This window comes from Schistocerca gregaria, chromosome 11 (assembly GCF_023897955.1).
Source record: "Schistocerca gregaria isolate iqSchGreg1 chromosome 11, iqSchGreg1.2, whole genome shotgun sequence".
Lineage (NCBI taxonomy): Eukaryota > Metazoa > Arthropoda > Insecta > Orthoptera > Acrididae > Schistocerca > Schistocerca gregaria.
In genome coordinates this window covers 49,350,817-49,375,655 of record NC_064930.1, presented here as the reverse complement: position 1 = coordinate 49,375,655, position 24,839 = coordinate 49,350,817, and the positions used below count along the sequence as shown (strand labels likewise).

General features: G+C 39.4%; 1 protein-coding gene across 1 annotated transcript in view; it reads left to right on the top strand.

Annotated features, from left to right (window-relative positions):
• Positions 1-14,221, top strand: part of LOC126295014 (mucin-3A-like) — a 40,929-nt gene extending 26,708 nt beyond the window's left edge. The window contains exons 44-66 of the mRNA XM_049987266.1: positions 1,105-1,206; positions 1,753-1,854; positions 2,082-2,216; positions 2,406-2,540; positions 2,725-2,826; positions 3,373-3,474; positions 4,668-4,769; positions 5,964-6,065; positions 6,612-6,713; positions 7,908-8,009; positions 8,232-8,372; positions 8,557-8,697; positions 9,206-9,307; positions 9,530-9,670; positions 10,504-10,605; positions 10,828-10,929; positions 11,152-11,292; positions 11,477-11,578; positions 12,125-12,226; positions 12,449-12,550; positions 13,097-13,198; positions 13,421-13,522; positions 14,069-14,221. Of these exons, the coding sequence (XP_049843223.1) occupies positions 1,105-1,206; positions 1,753-1,854; positions 2,082-2,216; positions 2,406-2,540; positions 2,725-2,826; positions 3,373-3,474; positions 4,668-4,769; positions 5,964-6,065; positions 6,612-6,713; positions 7,908-8,009; positions 8,232-8,372; positions 8,557-8,697; positions 9,206-9,307; positions 9,530-9,670; positions 10,504-10,605; positions 10,828-10,929; positions 11,152-11,292; positions 11,477-11,578; positions 12,125-12,226; positions 12,449-12,550; positions 13,097-13,198; positions 13,421-13,522; positions 14,069-14,221 (2,619 nt within the window). The remainder of the gene's footprint in view (positions 1-1,104; positions 1,207-1,752; positions 1,855-2,081; positions 2,217-2,405; positions 2,541-2,724; positions 2,827-3,372; positions 3,475-4,667; positions 4,770-5,963; positions 6,066-6,611; positions 6,714-7,907; positions 8,010-8,231; positions 8,373-8,556; positions 8,698-9,205; positions 9,308-9,529; positions 9,671-10,503; positions 10,606-10,827; positions 10,930-11,151; positions 11,293-11,476; positions 11,579-12,124; positions 12,227-12,448; positions 12,551-13,096; positions 13,199-13,420; positions 13,523-14,068) is intronic.
• The last annotated feature ends 10,618 nt before the right edge of the window (positions 14,222-24,839 follow it).

Here is a 24,839-nt window from a genome sequence, read left to right as displayed (position 1 = left end):
AATTGAACGTCCTTTACCCTGGTACATATCTACATGATGAAAACTACAAAACACATGCTAGGAAACGCAGTTTTATGAGTACAGTGAATTCGAGGAAAAAGTCTGAGTACACGATTTTGCGATTATTCCATAATTGAGAAAAAGGTTTGTTTCGAAAAAACCCACTTTTTACACATCAAGTCAAACCTCATTGCGCCCTCTTTCGAATCATGGAACTGGCCCCCCTATTCGACAAGTAGTACGCAGTCTACTACCGTCTTAACTTCCGCAACGGTACAAAGAGTAACGAATTCAAATATCGAGTCCATTGACTATTATTCTGCAAATTGAACGTCCTTTAACCTGGTAAATATCTACATGATGAAAACTACAAAACACATGCTAGGAAACGCAGTTTTATGAGTACAGTGAATTCGAGGAAAAAGTCTGAGTACACGATTTTGCGATTATTCCATAATTGAGAAAAAGCTTTGTTTCGAAAAACCCCACTTTTTACACATCAAGTCAAACCTCATTGCGCCCTCTTTCGACTCATGGAACTGGCCCCCCTATTCGACAAGTAGTACGCAGTCTACTACCGTCTTAACTTCCGCAACGGTACAAAGAGTAACGAATTCAAATATCGAGTCCATTGACTATTATTCTGCAAATTGAACGTCCTCTACCCTGGTATATATCTACATGATGAAAACTACAAAACACATGCTAGGAAACGCAGTTTTATGAGTACAGTGAATTCGAGGAAAAATTCTGAGTACACGATTTTGCGATTATTCCATAAATGAGCAAAAGCGTTGTTTCGAAAAATACCACTTTTTACACATTAAGTCAAACGTCATAGCGCCCTCTTTCGATTCATGGAACTGGCACCCCTATTCGACAAATAGTACGCAGTCTACTACCGTCTTAACTACCGCAACGGTACAAAGAGTAACGAATTCAATATCGAGTCCATTGACTATTATTCTGCAAATTGAACGTCCTCTACCCTGGTATATATCTACATGATGAAAACTACAAAACACATGCTAGGAAACGCAGTTTTATGAGTACAGTGAATTCGAGGAAAATGTCTGAGTACACGATTTTGCGATTATTCCATAGTTGAGAAAAAGCTTTGTTTCGAAAAACCACACATTTTGCACATCAAGTCAAACCTCATTGCGCCCTCTTTCGATTCATGGAACTGGCCCCCCTATTCGACAAGTAGTACGCAGTCTACTACCGTCTTAACTTCCGCAACGGTACAAAGAGTAACGAATTCAAATATCGAGTCCATTGACTATTATTCTGCAAATTGAACGTCCTCTACCCTGGTATATATCTACATGATGAAAACTACAAAACACATGCTAGGGAACGCAGTTTTATGAGTACAGTGAATTCGAGGAAAAATTCTGAGTACACGATTTTGCGATTATTCCATAAATGAGAAAAAGCGTTGTTTCGAAAAATACCACTTTTTACACATCAAGTCAAACGTCATAGCGCCCTCTTTCGATTCATGGAACTGGCAACCCTATTCGACAAATAGTACGCAGTCTACTACCGTCTTAACTTCCGCAACGGTACAAAGAGTAACGAATTCAAATATCGAGTCCATTGACTATTATTCTGCAAATTGAACGTCCTCTACCCTGGTATATATCTACATGATGAAAACTACAAAACACATGCTAGGAAACGCAGTTTTATGAGTACAGTGAATTCGAGGAAAAAGTCTGAGTACACGATTTTGCGATTATTCCATAGTTGAGAAAAAGCTTTGTTTCGAAAAACCCCACTTTTTACACATCAAGTCAAACCTCATTGCGCCCTCTTTCGATTCATGGAACTGGCCCCCCTATTCGACAAGTAGTACGCAGTCTACTACCGTCTTAACTTCCGCAACGGTACAAAGAGTAACGAATTCAAATATCGAGTCCATTGACTATTATTCTGCAAATTGAACGTCCTTTACCCTGGTACATATCTACATGATGAAAACTACAAAACACATGCTAGGAAACGCAGTTTTATGAGTACAGTGAATTCGAGGAAAAAGTCTGAGTACACGATTTTGCGATTATTCCATAATTGAGAAAAAGATTTGTTTCGAAAAACCCCACTTTTTACACATCAAGTCAAACCTCATTGCGCCCTCTTTCGATTCATGGAACTGGCCACCCTATTCGACAAGTAGTACGCAGTCTACTACCGTCTTAACTTCCGCAACGGTACAAAGAGTAACGAATTCAAATATCGAGTCCATTGACTATTATTCTGCAAATTGAACGTCCTTTACCCTGGTACATATCTACATGATGTAAACTACAAAACACATGCTAGGAAACGCAGTTTTATGAGTACAGTGAATTCGAGGAAAAAGTCTGAGTACACGATTTTGCGATTATTCCATAATTGAGAAAAAGGTTTGTTTCGAAAAACCCCACTTTTTACACATCAAGTCAAACGTCATAGCGCCCTCTTTCAATTCATGGAACTGGCTCCCCTATTCGACAAGTAGTACGCAGTCTACTACCGTCTTAACTTCCGCAACGGTACAAAGAGTAACGAATTCAAATATCGAGTCCATTGACTATTATTCTGCAAATTGAACGTCCTCTACCCTGGTATATATCTACATGATGAAAACTACAAAACACATGCTAGGAAACGCAGTTTTATGAGTACAGTGAATTCGAGGAAAAAGTCTGAGTACACGATTTTGCGATTATTCCATAGTTGAGAAAAAGCTTTGTTTCGAAAAACCCCACTTTTTACACATCAAGTCAAACCTCATTGAACCCTCTTTCGATTCATGGAACTGGCCCCCCTATTCGACAAGTAGTACGCAGTCTACTACCGTCTTAACTTCCGCAACGGTACAAAGAGTAACGAATTCAAATATCGAGTCCATTGACTATTATTCTGCAAATTGAACGTCCTCTACCCTGGTATATATCTACATGATGAAAACTACAAAACACATGCTAGGAAACGCAGTTTTATGAGTACAGTGAATTCGAGGAAAAATTCTGAGTACACGATTTTGCGATTATTCCATAAATGAGAAAAAGCGTTGTTTCGAAAAATACCACTTTTTACACATCAAGTCAAACGTCATAGCGCCCTCTTTCGATTCATGGAACTGGCACCCCTATTCGACAAATAGTACGCAGTCTACTACCGTCTTAACTTCCGCAACGGTACAAAGAGTAACGAATTCAAATATCGAGTCCATTGACTATTATTCTGCAAATTGAACGTCCTCTACCCTGGTATATATCTACATGATGAAAACTACAAAACACATGCTAGGAAACGCAGTTTTATGAGTACAGTGAATTCGAGGAAAAAGTCTGAGTACACGATTTTGCGATTATTCCATAGTTGAGAAAAAGCTTTGTTTCGAAAAACCCCACTTTTTACACATCAAGTCAATCCTCATTGCGCCCTCTTTTGATTCATGGAACTGGCCCCCCTATTCGACAAGTAGTACGCAGTCTACTACCGTCTTAACTTCCGCAACGGTACAAAGAGTAACGAATTCAAATATCGAGTCCATTGACTATTATTCTGCAAATTGAACGTCCTTTACCCTTGTACATATCTACATGATGAAAACTACAAAACACATGCTAGGAAACGCAGTTTTATGAGTACAGTGAATTCGAGGAAAAAGTCTGAGTACACGATTTTGCGATTATTCCATAATTGAGAAAAAGCTTTGTTTCGAAAAACCCCACTTTTTACACATCAAGTCAAACGTCATTGCGCCCTCTTTCGATTCATGGAACTGGCCCCCCTATTCGACAAGTAGTACGCAGTCTACTACCGTCTTAACTTCCGCAACGGTACAAAGAGTAACGAATTCAAATATCGAGTCCATTGACTATTATTTTGCAAATTGAACGTCCTCTACCCTGGTATATATCTACATGATGAAAACTACAAAACACATGCTAGGAAACGCAGTTTTATGAGTACAGTGAATTCGAGGAAAAAGTCTGAGTACACGATTTTGCGATTATTCCATAATTGAGAAAAAGCTTTGTTTCGAAAAACCCCACTTTTTACACATCAAGTCAAACCTCATTGCGCCCTCTTTCGATTCATGGAACTGGCCCCCCTATTCGACAAGTAGTACGCAGTCTACTACCGTCTTAACTTCCGCAACGGTACAAAGAGTAACGAATTCAAATATCGAGTCCATTGACTATTATTCTGCAAATTGAACGTCCTTTACCCTGGTACATATCTACATGATGAAAACTACAAAACACATGCTAGAAACGCAGTTTTATGAGTACAGTGAATTCGAGGAAAAAGTCTGAGTACACGATTTTGCGATTATTCCATAATTGAGAAAAAGGTTTGTTTCGAAAAACCCCACTTTTTACACATCAAGTCAAACCTCATTGCGCCCTCTTTCGATTCATGGAACTGGCCCCCCTATTCGACAAGTAGTACGCAGTCTACTACCGTCTTAACTTCGGCAACGGTACAAAGAGTAACGAATTCAAATATCGAGTCCATTGACTATTATTCTGCAAATTGAACGTCCTTTACCCTGGTACATATCTACATGATGAAAACTACAAAACACATGCTAGGAAACGCAGCTTTATGAGTACAGTGAATTCGAGGAAAAAGTCTGAGTACACGATTTTGCGATTATTCCATAGTTGAGAAAAAGCTTTGTTTCGAAAAACCCCACTTTTTACACATCAAGTCAATCCTCATTGCGCCGTCTTTCGATTCATGGAACTGGCCCAGCTATTCGACAAGTAGTACGCAGTCTACTACCGTCGTAACTTCCGCAACGGTACAAAGAGTAACGAATTCAAATATCGAGTCATTTGACTATTATTCTGCAAATTGAACGTCCTTTACCCTGGTACATATCTACATGATGAAAACTACAAAACACATGCTAGGAAACGCAGTTTTATGAGTACAGTGAATTCGAGGAAAAAGTCTGAGTACACGATTTTGCGATTATTCCATAATTGAGAAAAAGCTTTGTTTCGAAAAACCCCACTTTTTACACATCAAGTCAAACGTCATTGCGCCCTCTTTCGATTCATGGAACTGGCCCCCCTATTCGACAAGTAGTACGCAGTCTACTACCGTCTTAACTTCCGCAACGGTACAAAGAGTAACGAATTCAAATATCGAGTCCATTGACTATTATTTTGCAAATTGAACGTCCTCTACCCTGGTATATATCTACATGATGAAAACTACAAAACACATGCTAGGAAACGCAGTTTTATGAGTACAGTGAATTCGAGGAAAAAGTCTGAGTACACGATTTTGCGATTATTCCATAATTGAGAAAAAGGTTTGTTTCGAAAAACCCCACTTTTTACACATCAAGTCAAACCTCATTGCGCCCTCTTTCGATTCATGTAACTGGCCCCCCTATTCGACAAGTAGTACGCAGTCTACTACCGTCTTAACTTCCGCAACGGTACAAAGAGTAACGAATTCAAATATCGAGTCCATTGACTATTATTCTGCAAATTGAACGTCCTTTACCCTGGTACATATCTACATGATGAAAACTACAAAACACATGCTAGGAAACGCAGTTTTATGAGTACAGTGAATTCGAGGAAAAAGTCTGAGTACACGATTTTGCGATTATTCCATAATTGAGAAAAAGGTTTGTTTCGAAAAACCCCACTTTTTACACATCAAGTCAAACCTCATTGCGCCCTCTTTCGATTCATGGAACTGGCCCCCCTATTCGACAAGTAGTACGCAGTCTACTACCGTCTTAACTTCGGCAACGGTACAAAGAGTAACGAATTCAAATACCGAGTCCATTGACTATTATTCTGCAAATTGAACGTCCTTTACCCTGGTACATATCTACATGATGAAAACTACAAAACACATGCTAGGAAACGCAGCTTTATGAGTACAGTGAATTCGAGGAAAAAGTCTGAGTACACGATTTTGCGATTATTCCATAGTTGAGAAAAAGCTTTGTTTCGAAAAACCCCACTTTTTACACATCAAGTCAATCCTCATTGCGCCGTCTTTCGATTCATGGAACTGGCCCCCCTATTCGACAAGTAGTACGCAGTCTACTACCGTCTTAACTTCCGCAACGGTACAAAGAGTAACGAATTCAAATATCGAGTCACTTGACTATTATTCTGCAAATTGAACGTCCTTTACCCTGGTACATATCTACATGATGAAAACTACAAAACACATGCTAGGAAACGCAGTTTTATGAGTACAGTGAATTCGAGGAAAAAGTCTGAGTACACGATTTTGCGATTATTCCATAATTGAGAAAAAGGTTTGTTTCGAAAAACCCCACTTTTTACACATCAAGTCAAACCTCATTGCGCCCTCTTTCGATTCATGGAACTGGCCCCCCTATTCGACAAGTAGTACGCAGTCTACTACCGTCTTAACTTCCGCAACGGTACAAAGAGTAACGAATTCAAATATCGAGTCCATTGACTATTATTCTGCAAATTGAACGTCCTTTACCCTGGTACATATCTACATGATGAAAACTACAAAACACATGCTAGGAAACGCAGCTTTATGAGTACAGTGAATTCGAGGAAAAAGTCTGAGTACACGATTTTGCGATTATTCCATAGTTGAGAAAAAGCTTTGTTTCGAAAAACCCCACTTTTTACACATCAAGTCAAACCTCATTGCGCCCTCTTTCGATTCATGGAACTGGCCCCTCTATTCGACAAGTAGTACGCAGTCTACTACCGTCTTAACTTCCGCAACGGTACAAAGAGTAAAGAATTCAAATATCGAGTCCATTGACTATTATTCTGCAAATTGAACGTCCTTTACCCTGGTACATATCTACATGATGAAAACTACAAAACACATGCTAGGAAACGCAGTTTTATGAGTATAGTGAATTCGAGGAAAAAGTCTGAGTACACGATTTTGCGATTATTCCATAATTGAGAAAAAGGTTTGTTTCGAAAAACCCCACTTTTTACACATCAAGTCAAACCTCATTGCGCCCTCTTTCGATTCATGGATCTGGCCCGCCTATTCGACAAGTAGTACGCAGTCTACTACCGTCTTAACTTCCGCAACGGTACAAAGAGTAACGAATTCAAATATCGAGTCCATTGACTATTATTCTGCAAATTGAACGTCCTCTACCCTGGTACATATCTACATGATGAAAACTACAAAACACATGCTAGGAAACGCAGTTTTATGAGTACAGTGAATTCGAGGAAAAAGTTTGAGTACACGATTTTGCGATTATTCCATAATTGAGAAAAAGCTTTGTTTCGAAAAACCCCACTTTTTACACATCAAGTCAAACCTCATTGCGCCCTCTTTCGATTCATGGAACTGGCCCCCCTATTCGACAAGTAGTACGCAGTCTACTACCGTCTTAACTTCCGCAACGGTACAAAGAGTAACGAATTCAAATATCGAGTCCATTGACTATTATTCTGCAAATTGAACGTTCTTTACCCTGGTACATATCTACATGATGAAAACTACAAAACACATGCTAGGAAACGCAGTTTTATGAGTACAGTGAATTCGAGGAAAAAGTCTGAGTACACGATTTTGCGATTATTCCATAATTGAGAAAAAGGTTTGTTTCGAAAAACCCCACTTTTTACACATCAAGTCAAACCTCATTGCGCTCACTTTCGAATCATGGAACTGGCCCCCCTATTCGACAAGTAGTACGCAGTCTACTACCGTCTTAACTTCCGCAACGGTACAAAGAGTAACGAATTCAAATACCGAGTCCATTGACTATTATTCTGCAAATTGAACGTCCTTTACCCTGGTACATATCTACATGATAAAAACTACAAAACACATGCTAGGAAACGCAGCTTTATGAGTACAGTGAATTCGAGGAAAAAGTCTGAGTACACGATTTTGCGATTATTCCATAGTTGAGAAAAAGCTTTGTTTCGAAAAACCCCACTTTTTACACATCAAGTCAAACCTCATTGCGCCCTCTTTCGACTCATGGAACTGGCCCCCCTATTCGACAAGTAGTACGCAGTCTACTACCGTCTCAACTTCCGCAACGGTACAAAAAGTAACGAATTCAAATATCGAGTCCATTGAGTATTATTCTGCAAATTGAACGTCCTTTACCCTGGTATATATCTACATGATGAAAACTACAAAACACATGCTAGGAAACGCAGTTTTATGAGTACAGTGAATTCGAGGAAAAAGTCTGAGTACACGATTTTGCGATTATTCCATAGTTGAGAAAAAGCTTTGTTTCGAAAAAACCCCACTTTTTACACATCAAGTCAAACCTCATTGCGCCCTCTTTCGATTCATGGAACTGGCCCCCCTATTCGACAAGTAGTACGCAGTCTACTACCGTCTTAACTTCCGCAACGGTACAAAGAGTAACGAATTCAATTATCGAGTCCATTGACTATTATTCTGCAAATTGAACGTCCTTTACCCTGGTACATATCTACATGATGAAAACTACAAAACACATGCTAGGAAACGCAGTTTTATGAGTACAGTGAATTCGAGGAAAAAGTCTGAGTACACGATTTTGCGATTATTCCATAGTTGAGAAAAAGGTTTGTTTGGAAAAACCCCACTTTTTACACATCAAGTCAAACCTCATTGCGCCCTCTTTCGATTCATGGATCTGGCCCCCCCTATTCGACAAGTAGTAGGCAGTCTACTACCGTCTTAACTTCCGCAACGGTACAAAGAGTAACGAATTCAAATATCGAGTCCATTGACTATTATTCTGCAAATTGAACGTCCTTTACCCTGGTACATATCTACATGATGAAAACTACAAAACACATGCTAGGAAACGCAGTTTTATGAGTACAGTGAATTCGAGGAAAAAGTCTGAGTACACGATTTTGCGATTATTCCATAATTGAGAAAAAGGTTTGTTTCGAAAAACCCCACTTTTTACACATCAAGTCAAACCTCATTGCGCCCTCTTTCGATTCATGGAACTGGCCCCCCTATTCGACAAGTAGTACGCAGTCTACTACCGTCTTAACTTCCGCAACGGTACAAAGAGTAACGAATTCAAATACCGAGTCCATTGACTATTATTCTGCAAATTGAACGTCCTTTACCCTGGTACATATCTACATGATAAAAACTACAAAACACATGCTAGGAAACGCAGCTTTATGAGTACAGTGAATTCGAGGAAAAAGTCTGAGTACACGATTTTGCGATTATTCCATAGTTGAGAAAAAGCTTTGTTTCGAAAAACCCCACTTTTTACACATCAAGTCAAACCTCATTGCGCCCTCTTTCGATTCATGGAACTGGCCCCTCTATTCGACAAGTAGTACGCAGTCTACTACCGTCTCAACTTCCGCAACGGTACAAAAAGTAACGAATTCAAATATCGAGTCCATTGACTATTATTCTGCAAATTGAACGTCCTTTACCCTGGTATATATCTACATGATGAAAACTACAAAACACATGCTAGGAAACGCAGTTTTATGAGTACAGTGAATTCGAGGAAAAAGTCTGAGAACACGATTTTGCGATTATTCCATAGTTGAGAAAAAGCTTTGTTTCGAAAAAACCCCACTTTTTACACATCAAGTCAAACCTCATTGCGCCCTCTTTCGATTCATGGAACTGGCCCCCCTATTCGACAAGTAGTACGCAGTCTACTACCGTCTTAACTTCCGCAACGGTACAAAGAGTAACGAATTCAAATATCGAGTCCATTGACTATTATTCTGCAAATTGAACGTCCTTTACCCTGGTACATATCTACATGATGAAAACTACAAAACACATGCTAGGAAACGCAGTTTTATGAGTACAGTGAATTCGAGGAAAAAGTCTGAGTACACGATTTTGCGATTATTCCATAATTGAGAAAAAGGTTTGTTTCGAAAAACCCCACTTTTTACACATCAAGTCAAACCTCATTGCGCCCTCTTTCGATTCATGGATCTGGCCCCCCCTATTCGACAAGTAGTACGCAGTCTACTACCGTCTTAACTTCCGCAACGGTACAAAGAGTAACGAATTCAAATATCGAGTCCATTGACTATTATTCTGCAAATTGAACGTCCTTTACCCTGGTACATATCTACATGATGAAAACTACAAAACACATGCTAGGAAACGCAGTTTTATGAGTACAGTGAATTCGAGGAAAAAGTCTGAGTACACGATTTTGCGATTATTCCATAATTGAGAAAAAGGTTTGTTTCGAAAAACCCCACTTTTTACACATCAAGTCAAACCTCATTGCGCCCTCTTTCGATTCATGGAACTGGCCCCCCTATTCGACAAGTAGTACGCAGTCTACTACCGTCTTAACTTCCGCAACGGTACAAAGAGTAACGAATTCAAATACCGAGTCCATTGACTATTATTCTGCAAATTGAACGTCCTTTACCCTGGTACATATCTACATGATAAAAACTACAAAACACATGCTAGGAAACGCAGCTTTATGAGTACAGTGAATTCAAGGAAAAAGTCTGAGTACACGATTTTGCGATTATTCCATAGTTGAGAAAAAGCTTTGTTTCGAAAAACCCCACTTTTTACACATCAAGTCAAACCTCATTGCGCCCTCTTTCGATTCATGGAACTGGCCCCTCTATTCGACAAGTAGTACGCAGTCTACTACCGTCTCAACTTCCGCAACGGTACAAAGAGTAACGAATTCAAATATCGAGTCCATTGACTATTATTCTGCAAATTGAACGTTCTTTACCCTGGTATATATCTACATGATGAAAACTACAAAACACATGCTAGGAAAAGCAGTTTTATGAGTACAGTGAATTCGAGGAAAAAGTCTGAGTACTCGATTTTGCGATTATTCCATAGTTGAGAAAAAGCTTTGTTTCGAAAAACCCCACTTTTTACACATCAAGTCAAACCTCATTGCGCCCTCTTTCGATTCATGGAACTGGCCCCCCTATTCGACAAGTAGTACGCAGTCTACTACCGTCTTAACTTCCGCAACGGTACAAAGAGTAACGAATTCAAATATCGAGTCCATTGACTATTATTCTGCAAATTGAACGTCCTTTACCCTGGTACATATCTACTTGATGAAAACTACAAAACACATGCTAGGAAACGCAGTTTTATGAATACAGTGAATTCGAGGAAAAAGTCTGAGTACACGATTTTGCGATTATTCCATAGTTGAGAAAAAGCTTTGTTTCGAAAAACCCCACTTTTCACACATCAAGTCAAACCTCATTGCGCCCTCTTTCGATTCATGGATCTGGCCCCCCCTATTCGACAAGTAGTACGCAGTCTACTACCGTCTTAACTTCCGCAACGGTACAAAGAGTAACGAATTCAAATATCGAGTCCATTGACTATTATTCTGCAAATTGAACGTCCTCTACCCTGGTAAATATCTACATGATGAAAACTACAAAACACATGCTAGGAAACGCAGTTTTATGAGTATAGTGAATTCGAGGAAAAAGTCTGAGTACACGATTTTGCGATTATTCCATAGTTGAGAAAAAGCTTTGTTTCGAAAAACCCCACTTTTTACACATCAAGTCAAACCTCATTGCGCCCTCTTTCGATTCATGGAACTGGCCCCCCTATTCGACAAGTAGTACGCAGTCTACTACCGTCTTAACTTCCGCAACGGTACAAAGAGTAACGAATTCAAATATCGAGTCCATTGACTATTATTCTGCAAATTGAACGTCCTTTACCCTGGTACATATCTACATGATGAAAACTACAAAACACATGCTAGGAAACGCAGTTTTATGAGTACAGTGAATTCGAGGAAAAAGTCTGAGTACACGATTTTGCGATTATTCCATAATTGAGAAAAAGGTTTGTTTCGAAAAACCCCACTTTTTACACATCAAGTCAAACCTCATTGCGCCCTCTTTCGATTCATGGAACTGGCCCCCCTATTCGACAAGTAGTACGCAGTCTACTACCGTCTTAACTTCCGCAACGGTACAAAGAGTAACGAATTCAAATACCGAGTCCATTGACTATTATTCTGCAAATTGAACGTCCTTTACCCTGGTACATATCTACATGATGAAAACTACAAAACACATGCTAGGAAAAGCAGCTTTTTGAGTACAGTGAATTCGAGGAAAAAGTCTGAGTACACGATTTTGCGATTATTCCATAGTTGAGAAAAAGCTTTGTTTCGAAAAACCCCACTTTTTACACATCAAGTCAAACCTCATTGCGCCCTCTTTCGATTCATGGAACTGGCCCCTCTATTCGACAAGTAGTACGCAGTCCACTACCGTCTCAACTTCCGCAACGGTACAAAGAGTAACGAATTCAAATATCGAGTCCATTGACTATTATTCTGCAAATTGAACGTCCTTTACCCTGGTATATATCTACATGATGAAAACTACAAAACACATGCTAGGAAACGCAGTTTTATGAGTACAGTGAATTCGAGGAAAAAGTCTGAGTACACGATTTTGCGATTATTCCATAGTTGAGAAAAAGCTTTGTTTCGAAAAACCCCACTTTTTTCACATCAAGTCAAACCTCATTGCGCCCTCTTTCGATTCATGGAACTGGCCCCTCTATTCGACAAGTAGTACGCAGTCTACTACCGTCTTAACTTCCGCAACGGCACAAAGAGTAACGAATTCAAATATCGAGTCCATTGACTATTATTCTGCAAATTGAACGTCCTTTACCCTGGTACATATCTACTTGATGAAAACTACAAAACACATGCTAGGAAACGCAGTTTTATGAGTACAGTGAATTCGAGGAAAAAGTCTGAGTACACGATTTTGCGATTATTCCATAATTGAGAAAAAGGTTTGTTTCGAAAAACCCCACTTTTTACACATCAAGTCAAACCTCATTGCGCCCTCTTTCGATTCATGGAACTGGCCCCCCTATTCGACAAGTAGTACGCAGTCTACTACCGTCTTAACTTCCGCAACGGTACAAAGAGTAACGAATTCAAATACCGAGTCCATTGACTATTATTCTGCAAATTGAACGTCCTTTACCCTGGTACATATCTACATGATGAAAACTACAAAACACATCCTAGGAAACGCAGCTTTATGAGTACAGTGAATTCGAGGAAAAAGTCTGAGTACTCGATTTTGCGATTATTCCATAGTTGAGAAAAAGCTTTGTTTCGAAAAACCCCACTTTTTACACATCAAGTCAAACCTCATTGCGCCCTCTTTCGATTCATGGAACTGGCCCCTCTATTCGACAAGTAGTACGCAGTCTACTACCGTCTTAACTTCCGCAACGGCACAAAGAGTAACGAATTCAAATATCGAGTCCATTGACTATTATTCTGCAAATTGAACGTCCTTTACCCTGGTACATATCTACTTGATGAAAACTACAAAACACATGCTAGGAAACGCAGTTTTATGAGTACAGTGAATTCGAGGAAAAAGTCTGAGTACACGATTTTGCGATTATTCCATAGTTGAGAAAAAGCTTTGTTTCGAAAAACCCCACTTTTTACACATCAAGTCAAACCTCATTGCGCCCTCTTTCGATTCATGGAACTGGCCCCCCTATTCGACAAGTAGTACGCAGTCTACTACCGTCTTAACTTCCGCAACGGTACAAAGAGTAACGAATTCAAATATCGAGTCCATTGACTATTATTCTGCAAATTGAACGTCCTTTACACTGGTACATATCTACATGATGAAAACTACAAAACACATGCTAGGAAACGCAGTTTTATGAGTACAGTGAATTCGAGGAAAAAGTCTGAGTACACGATTTTGCGATTATTCCATAATTGAGAAAAAGGTTTGTTTCGAAAAACCCCACTTTTTACACATCAAGTCAAACCTCATTGCGCCCTCTTTCGATTCATGGAACTGGCCCCCCTATTCGACAAGTAGTACGCAGTCTACTACCGTCTTAACTTCCGCAACGGTACAAAGAGTAACGAATTCAAATACCGAGTCCATTGACTATTATTCTGCAAATTGAACGTCCTTTACCCTGGTACATATCTACATGATGAAAACTACAAAACACATGCTAGGAAAAGCAGCTTTTTGAGTACAGTGAATTCGAGGAAAAAGTCTGAGTACACGATTTTGCGATTATTCCATAGTTGAGAAAAAGCTTTGTTTCGAAAAACCCCACTTTTTACACATCAAGTCAAACCTCATTGCGCCCTCTTTCGATTCATGGAACTGGCCCCTCTATTCGACAAGTAGTACGCAGTCTACTACCGTCTCAACTTCCGCAACGGTACAAAGAGTAACGAATTCAAATATCGAGTCCATTGACTATTATTCTGCAAATTGAACGTCCTTTACCCTGGTATATATCTACATGATGAAAACTACAAAACACATGCTAGGAAACGCAGTTTTATGAGTACAGTGAATTCGAGGAAAAAGTCTGAGTACACGATTTTGCGATTATTCCATAAATGAGAAAAAGCTTTGTTTCGAAAAACCCCACTTTTTTCACATCAAGTCAAACCTCATTGCGCCCTCTTTCGATTCATGGAACTGGCCCCCCTATTCGACAAGTAGTACGCAGTCTACTACCGTCTTAACTTCCGCAACGGTACAAAGAGTAACGAATTCAAATATCGAGTCCATTGACTATTATTCTGCAAATTGAACGTCCTTTACCCTGGTACATATCTACATGATGAAAACTACAAAACACATGCTAGGAAACGCAGTTTTATGAGTACAGTGAATTCGAGGAAAAAGTCTGAGTACACGATTTTGCGATTATTCCATAGTAGAGAAAAAGCTTTGTTTCGAAAAACCCCACTTTTTACACATCAAGTCAAACCTCATTGCGCCCTCTTTCGATTCATGGAACTGGCCCCCCTATTCGACAAGTAGTACGCAGTCTACTACCGTCTTAACTTCCGCAACGGTACAAAGAGTAACAAATTCAAATACCGAGTCCATTGACTATTATTCTGCAAATTGAACGTCCTTTACCCTGGTACATATCTACATGATGAAAACTACAAAACACATCCTAGGAAACGCAGCTTTATGAGTACAGTGAATTCGAGGAAAAAGTCTGAGTACTCGATTTTGCGATTATTCCATAGTTGAGAAAAAGCTTTGTTTCGAAAAACCCCACTTTTTACACATCAAGTCAAACCTCATTGCGCCCTCTTTCGATTCATGGAACTGGCCCCTCTATTCGACAAGTAGTACGCAGTCTACTACCGTCTCAACTTCCGCAACGGTACAAAGAGTAACGAATTCAAATACCGAGTCCATTGACTATTATTCTGCAAATTGAACGTCCTTTACCCTGGTACATATCTACATGATGAAAACTACAAAACACATCCTAGGAAACGCAGCTTTATGAGTACAGTGAATTCGAGGAAAAAGTCTGAGTACTCGATTTTGCGATTATTCCATAGTTGAGAAAAAGCTTTGTTTCGAAAAACCCCACTTTTTACACATCAAGCCAAACCTCATTGCGCCCTCTTTCGATTCATGGAACTGGCCCCTCTATTCGACAAGTAGTACGCAGTCTACTACCGTCTTAACTTCCGCAACGGTACAAAGAGTAACGAATTCAAATATCGAGTCCATTGACTATTATTCTGCAAATTGAACGTCCTTTACCCTGGTACATATCTACTTGATGAAAACTACAAAACACATGCTAGAAAACGCAGTTTTATGAGTACAGTGAATTCGAGGAAAAAGTCTGAGTACACGATTTTGCGATTATTCCATAGTTGAGAAAAAGCTTTGTTTCGAAAAACCCCACTTTTTACACATCAAATCAAACCTCATTGCGCCCTCTTTCGATTCATGGAACTGGCCCCCCTATTCGACAAGTAGTACGCAGTCTACTACCGTCTTAACTTCCGCAACGGTACAAAGAGTAACGAATTCAAATATCGAGTCCATTGACTATTATTCTGCAAATTGAACGTCCTTTACACTGGTACATATCTACATGATGAAAACTACAAAACACATGCTAGGAAACGCAGTTTTATGAGTACAGTGAATTCGAGGAAAAAGTCTGAGTACACGATTTTGCGATTATTCCATAGTTGAGAAAAAGCTTTGTTTCGAAAAACCCCACTTTTTACACATCAAGTCAAACCTCATTGCGCCCTCTTTCGATTCATGGAACTGGCCCCCCTATTCGACAAGTAGTACGCAGTCTACTACCGTCTTAACTTCCGCAACGGTACAAAGAGTAACGAATTCAAATATCGAGTCCATTGACTATTATTCTGCAAATTGAACGTCCTTTACACTGGTACATATCTACATGATGAAAACTACAAAACACATGCTAGGAAACGCAGTTTTATGAGTACAGTGAATTCGAGGAAAAAGTCTGAGTACACGATTTTGCGATTATTCCATAGTTGAGAAAAAGCTTTGTTTCGAAAAACCCCACTTTTTACACATCAAGTCAAACCTCATTGCGCCCTCTTTCGATTTATGGAACTGGCCCCCCTATTCGACAAGTAGTACGCAGTCCACTACCGTCTTAACTTCCGCAACGGTACAAAGAGTAACGAATTCAAATATCGAGTCCATTGACTATTATTCTGCACGTCCTTTACCCTGGTACATATCTACATGATGAAAACTACAAAACACATGCTAGGAAACGCAGTTTTATGAGTACAGTGAATTCGAGGAAAAAGTCTGAGTACACGATTTTGCGATTATTCCATAATTGAGAAAAAGGTTTGTTTCGAAAAACCCCACTTTTTACACATCAAGTCAAACCTCATTGCGCCCTCTTTCGATTCATGGAACTGGCCCCCCTATTCGACAAGTAGTACGCAGTCTACTACCGTCTTAACTTCCGCAACGGTACAAAGAGTAACAAATTCAAATACCGAGTCCATTGACTATTATTCTGCAAATTGAACGTCCTTTACCCTGGTACATATCTACATGATGAAAACTACAAAACACATCCTAGGAAACGCAGCTTTATGAGTACAGTGAATTCGAGGAAAAAGTCTGAGTACTCGATTTTGCGATTATTCCATAGTTGAGAAAAAGCTTTGTTTCGAAAAACCCCACTTTTTACACATCAAGCCAAACCTCATTGCGCCCTCTTTCGATTCATGGAACTGGCCCCTCTATTCGACAAGTAGTACGCAGTCTACTACCGTCTTAACTTCCGCAACGGTACAAAGAGTAACGAATTCAAATATCGAGTCCATTGACTATTATTCTGCAAATTGAACGTCCTTTACCCTGGTACATATCTACATGATGAAAACTACAAAACACATGCTAGGAAACGCAGTTTTATGAGTACAGTGAATTCGAGGAAAAAGTCTGAGTACACGATTTTGCGATTATTCCATAGTTGAGAAAAAGCTTTGTTTCGAAAAACCCCACTTTTTACACATCAAGTCAAACCTCATTGCGCCCTCTTTCGATTTATGGAACTGACCCCCCTATTCGACAAGTAGTACGCAGTCCACTACCGTCTTAACTTCCGCAACGGTACAAAGAGTAACGAATTCACATATCGAGTCCATTGACTATTATTCTGCAAATTGAACGTCCTTTACCCTGGTACATATCCACATGATGAAAACTACAAAACACATGCTAGGAAACGCAGTTTTATGAGTACAGTGAATTCGAGGAAAAAGTCTGAGTACACGATTTTGCGATTATTCCATAGTTGAGAAAAAGCTTTGTTTCGAAAAACCCCACTTTTTACACATCAAGTCAGACGTCATTGCGCCCTCTTTCGATTCATGGAACTGGCCCCCCTATTCGACAAGGAGTACGCAGTCTACTACCGTCTTAACTTCCGCAACGGTACAAAGAGTAACGAATTCAAATATCGAGTCCATTGACTATTATTCTGCAAATTGAACGTCCTCTACCCTGGTATATATCTACATGATGAAAACTACAAAACACATGCTAGGAAACGCAGTATTATGAGTACAGCGAATTCGAGGAAAAAGTCTGAGTACACGATTTAGCGATTATTCCATAAATGAGAAAAAGCGTTGTTTCGAAAAATACCACTTTTTACACATCAAGTCAAACGTCATAGCGCCCTCTTTCGATTCATGGAACTGGCACCCCTATTCGACAAATAGTACGCAGTCTACTACCGTCTTAACTTATGCAACGGTACAAAGAGTAACGAATTCAAATATCGCGTACAGGGACTATTAATCTGCAAATTGAACGTTCTTTACCCTGGTACAGATCTACGTGATGAAAACCACAAAACACATGCTAGGAAACGCAGTTTTATGAGTACAGTGAATTCGAGGAAAAATTCTGAGTACACGATTTTGCGATTATTCCATAAATGAGAAAAAGCGTTGTTTCGAAAAACCCCACATTTTACACATCAAGCCTAACGTCATTGCGTCCTCTTTCGATACTTGGAACTGGACCCCCTATTCGACAAGTAGTACGCAGTCTACTACCGTCTTAACTTCCGCAACGGTACAAAGAGTAACGAATTCAAATATCGAGTCCATTGACTATTATTCTGCAAATTGAACGTCCTTTACCCTGGTGCACATCTAATTGATGAAAACTACAAAACACATTCTAGGAAACGCAGTTTTATGAGTACAGTGAATTCGACGAAAATGTCTGAGTACACGATTTTGCGATTATTCCATAGTTGAGAAAAAGCTTTGTTTCGAAAAACCCCACTTTTTACACATCAAGTCAAACCTCATTGCGCCCTCTTTCGATTCATGGAACTGGCCCCCCTATTCGACAAATAGTACGCAGTCTACTACCGTCTTAACTTCCGCAACGGTACAAAGAGTAACGAATTCAAATATCGAGTCCATTGACTATTATTCTGCAAATTGAACGTCCTCTACCCTGGTATATATCTACATGATGAAAACTACAAAACACATGCTAGGAAACGCAGTTTTATGAGTACAGTGAATTCGGGGAAAAAGTCTGAGTACACGATTTTGCGATTATTCCATAATTGAGAAAAAGGTTTGTTTCGAAAAACCCCACTTTTTACACATCAAGTCAAACCTCATTGCGCCTCTTTCGATTCATGGAACTGGCCCCCTTATTCGACAAATAGTACGCAGTCTACTACCGTCTTAACTTCCGCAACGGTACAAAGAGTAACGAATTCAAATATCGAGTCCATAGACTATTATTCTGCAAATTGAACGTCCTCTACCCTGGTAAATATCTACATGATGAAAACTACAAAACACATGCTAGGAAACGCAGTTTTATGAGTACAGTGAATTCGAGGAAAAAGTCTGAGTACACGATTTGGCGATTATTCCATAAATGAGAAAAAGCGTTGTTTCGAAAAATACCACTTTTTACACATAAAGTCAAACGTCATAGCGCCCTCTTTCGATTCATGGAACTGCCCCCCCTATTCGACAAATAGTACGCAGTCTACTACCGTCTTAACTTCCGCAACGGTACAAAGAGTAACGAATTCAAATATCGAGTCCATTGACTATTATTCTGCAAATTGAACGTCCTCTACCCTGGTATATATCTACATGATGAAAACTACAAAACACATGCTAGGAAACGCAGTTTTATGAGTACTGTGAATTCGAGGAAAAATTCTGAGTACACGATTTTGCTATTATTCCATAAATGAGAAAAAGCGTTGTTTCGAAAAATACCACTTTTTACACATCAAGTCAAACGTCATAGCGCCCTCTTTTGATTCATGGAACTGGCACCCCTATTCGACATATAGTACGCAGTCTACTACCGTCTTAACTTCCGCAACGGTACAAAGAGTAACGAATTCAAATATCGAGTCCATTGACTATTATTCTGCAAATTGAACGTCCTCTACCCTGGTATATATCTACATGATGAAAACTACAAAACACATGCTAGGAAACGCAGTTTTACGAGTACAGTGAATTCGAGGAAAAATTCTGAGTACACGATTTTGCGATTATTCCATAAATGAGAAAAAGCGTTGTTTCGAAAAATACCACTTTTTACACATCAAGTCAAACGTCATAGAGCCCTCTTTCGATTCATGGAACTGGCCCCCCTATTCGACAAATAGTACGCAGTCTACTACCGTCTTAACTTCCGCAACGGTACAAAGAGTAACGAATTCAAATATCGAGTCCATTGACTATTATTCTGCAAATTGAACGTCCTCTACTCTGGTATATATCCACATGATAAAAACTACAAAACACATGCTAGGAAACGCAGTTTTATGAGTACAGTGAATTCGAGGAAAAAGTCTGAGTACACGATTTTGCGATTATTCCATAAATGAGAAAAAGCGTTGTTTCGAAAAATACCACTTTTTACACATCAAGTCAAACGTCATTGCGCCCTCTTTCGATTCATGGAACTGGCCCCCCTATTCGACAAGTAGTACGCAGTCTACTACCGTCTTAACTTCCGCAACGGTACAAAGAGAAACGAATTCAAATATCGAGTACAGGGACTATTATTCTGCAAATCGAACGTTCTTTACCCTGGTACATATCTACATGATGAAAACCACGAAACACATGCTAGGAAACGCAGTTTTATGAGTACAGTGAATTCGAGGAAAATGTCTGAGTACACGATTTTGCGATTATTCCATAGTTGAGAAAAAGCTTTGTTTCGAAAAACCCCACTTTTTACACATCAAGTCAAACGTCATTGCGCCCTCTTTCGATTCATGGAACTGACCCCCCTATTCGACAAATAGTACGCAGTCTACTACCGTCTTAACTTATGCAACGGTACAAAGAGTAACGAATTCAAATATCGAGTACAGGGACTATTATTCTGCAAATCGAACGTTCTTTACCCTGGTACATATCTACATGATGAAAACCACGAAACACATGCTAGGAAACGCAGTTTTATGAGTACAGTGAATTCGAGGGAAAAGTCTGAGTACACGATTTTGCGATTATTCCATAGTTGAGAAAAAGCTTTGATTCGAAAAACCCCACTTTTTACACATCAAGTCAAACGTCATTGCGCCCTCTTTCGATTCATGGAACTGGCCCCCCTATTCGACAAGTAGTACGCAGTCTACTACCGTCTTAACTTCCGCAACGGTACAAAGAGTAACGAATTCAAATATCGAGCCCATTGACTATTATTCTGCAAATTGAACGTCCTCTACCCTGGTATATATCTACATGATGAAAACTACAAAACACATGCTAGGAAACGCAGTTTTATGAGTACAGTGAATTCGAGGAAAAAGTCTGAGTACACGATTTTGCGATTATTCCATAGTTGAGAAAAAGCTTTGTTTCGAAAAACCCCACTTTTTACACATCAAGTCAAACGTCATTGCGCCCTCTTTCGATTCATGGAACTGGCCCCCCTATTCGACAAGTAGTACGCAGTCTACTACCGTCTTAACTTCCGCAACGGTACAAAGAGTAACGATTTCAAATATCGCGTACGGGGACTATTAATCTGCAAATTGAACGTTCTTTACCCTGGTACAGATCTACATGATGAAAACCACAAAACACATGCTAGGAAACGCAGTTCTATGAGTACAGTGAATTCGAGGAAAAATTCTGAGTACACGATTTTGCGATTATTCCATAAATGAGAAAAAGCGTTGTTTCGAAAAACCCCACTTTTTACACATCAAGCCTAACGTCATTGCGTCCTCTTTCGATACATGGAACTGGACCCCCTATTCGACAAGTAGTACGCAGTCTACTACCGTCTTAACTTCCGCAACGGTACAAAGAGTAACGAATTCAAATATCGAGTCCAGGGACTATTATTCTGCAAATTGAACGACTTTACCCTGGTACATATCTACATGATGAAAACTACAAAACACATGCTAGGAAACTCAATTTTATGAGTACAGTGAATTCGAGGAAAATGTCTGAGTACACGATTTTGCGATTATTCCATAATTGAGAAAAAGGTTTGAAACGAAAAACCCAACTTTTTACACATCAAGTCAAACGTCATTGCGCCCTCTTTCGATTCATGGAACTGGCACCCCTATTCGACAAATAGTACGCAGTCTACTACCGTCTTAACTTATGCAACGGTACAAAGAGTAACGAATTCAAATATCGAGTACAGGGACTATTATTCTGCAAATCGAACGTTCTTTACCGTGGTACATATCTACATGATGAAAACTACAAAACACATGCTAGGAAACGCAGTTTTATGAGTACAGTGAATTCGAGGAAAAAGTCTGAGTACACGATTTTGCGATTATTCCATAGTTGAGAAAAAGCTTTGTTTCGAAAAACAACACTTTTTACACATCAAGTCAAACGTCATTGCGCCCTCTTTCGATTCATGGAACTGGCACCCCTATTCGACAAATAGTACGCAGTCTACTACCGTCTTAACTTATGCAACGGTACAAAGAGTAACGAATTCAAATATCGAGTACAGGGACTATTATTCTGCAAATCGAACGTTCTTTACCCTGGTACATATCTACATGATGAAAACTACAAAACACATGCTAGGAAACGCAGTTTTATGAATACAGTGAATTCGAGGAAAAAGTCTGAGTACACGATTTTGCGATTATTCCATAGTTGAGAAAAAGCTTTGTTTCGAAAAACCCCACTTTTTACACATCAAGTCAAACGTCACTGCGCCCTCTTGCGATTCATGGAACTGGCACCCCTATTCGACAAATAGTACGCAGTCTACTACCGTCTTAACTTCGGCAACGGTACAAAGAGTAACGAATTCAGATATCGAGTACAGGGACTATTATTCTGCAAATCGAACGTTCTTTACCCTGGTACATATCTACATGATGAAAACTACAAAACACATGCTAGGAAACGCAGTTTTATGAGTATAGTGAATTCGAGGAAAAAGTCTGAGTACACGATTTTGCGATTATTCCATAGTTGAGAAAAAGCTTTGTTTCGAAAAACCCCACTTTTTACACATCAAGTCAAACGTCATTGCGCCCTCTTTCGATTCATGGAACTGGCACCCCTATTCGACAAATAGTACGCAGTCTACTACCGTCTTAACTTCCGCAACGGTACAAAGAGTAACGATTTCAAATATCGCGTACGGGGACTATTAATCTGCAAATTGAACGTTCTTTACCCTGGTACAGATCTACATGATGAAAACCACAAAACACACGCTAGGAAACGCAGTTCTATGAGTACAGTGAATTCGAGGAAAATGTCTGAGTACACGATTTTGCGATTATTCCATAATTGAGAAAAAGCTTTGTTTCGAAAAACCCTACTTTTTACACATCAAGTCAAACGTCATTGCGCCCTCTTTCGATTCATGGAACTGGCACCCCTATTCGACAAATAGTACGCAGTCTACTACCGTCTTAACTTCCGCAACGGTACAAAGAGTAACGATTTCAAATATCGCGTACGGGGACTATTAATCTGCAAATTGAACGTTCTTTACCCTGGTACATATCTACATGATGAAAACCACAAAACACATGCTAGGAAACGTAGTTCTATGAGTACAGTGAATTCCAGGAAAAAGTCTGAGTACACGATTTTGCGATTATTCCATAATTGAGAAGAAGCTTTGTTTCGAAAAACCCCAATTTTTACACATCAAGTCAAACGTCATTGCGCCCTCTTTCGATTCATGGAACTGGCACCCCTATTCGACAAATAGTACGCAGTCTACTACCGTCTTAACTTCGGCAACGGTACAAAGATTAACGAATACAAATATCGAGTACAGGGACTATTATTCTGCAAATTGAACGTTCTTTACCCTGGTACATATCTACATGATGAAAACTACAAAACACATGCTAGGAAACGCAGTTTTATGAGTACAGTGAATTCGAGGAAAAAGTCTGAGTACACGATTTTGCGATTATTCCATAATTGAGAAAAAGGTTTGATTCGAAAAACCCAACTTTTTACACATCAAGTCAAACGTCATTGCGCCCTCTTTCGATTCATGGAACTGGCACCCCTATTCGACAAATAGTACGCAGTCTACTACCGTCTTAACTTCGGCAACGGTACAAAGATTAACGAATTCAAATATCGAGTACAGGGACTATTATTCTGCAAATTGAACGTTCTTTACCCCGGTACATATCTACATGATGAAAACCACAAAACGCATGTTGGGAAACGCAGTTTTATGAGTACAGTGAATTCCAGGAAAAAGTCTGAGTACACGATTTTGCGATTATTCCATAATTGAGAAAAAGCTTTGTTTCGAAAAACCCCAATTTTTACACATCAAGTCAAACGTCATTGCGCCCTCTTTCGATTCATGGAACTGGCACCCCTATTCGACAAATAGTACGCAGTCTACTACCGTCTTAACTTATGCAATGGTACAAAGAGTAACGAATACAAATATCGAATACAGGGACTCTTATTCTGCAAATTGAACGTTCTTTACCCTGGTACATATCTACATGATGAAAACTACAAAACACATGCTAGGAAACGCAGTTTTATGAGTACAGTGAATTCGAGGAAAAAGTCTGAGTACACGATTTTGCGATTATTCCATAATTGAGAAAAAGGTTTGATTCGAAAAACCCAACTTTTTACACATCAAGTCAAACGTCATTGCGCCCTCTTTCGATTCATGGAACTGGCACCCCTATTCGACAAATAGTACGCAGTCTACTACCGTCTTAACTTCGGCAACGGTACAAAGATTAACGAATTCAAATATCGAGTACAGGGACTATTATTCTGCAAATTGAACGTTCTTAACCCCGGTACATATCTACATGATGAAAACCACAAAACACATGTTGGGAAACGCAGTTTTATGAGTACAGTGAATTCCAGGAAAAAGTCTGAGTACACGATTTTTCAATTATTCCATAATTGAGAAGAAGGTTTGTTTCGAAAAACCCCAATTTTTACACATCAAGTCAAACGTCATTGCGCCCTCTTTCGATTCATGGAACTGGCA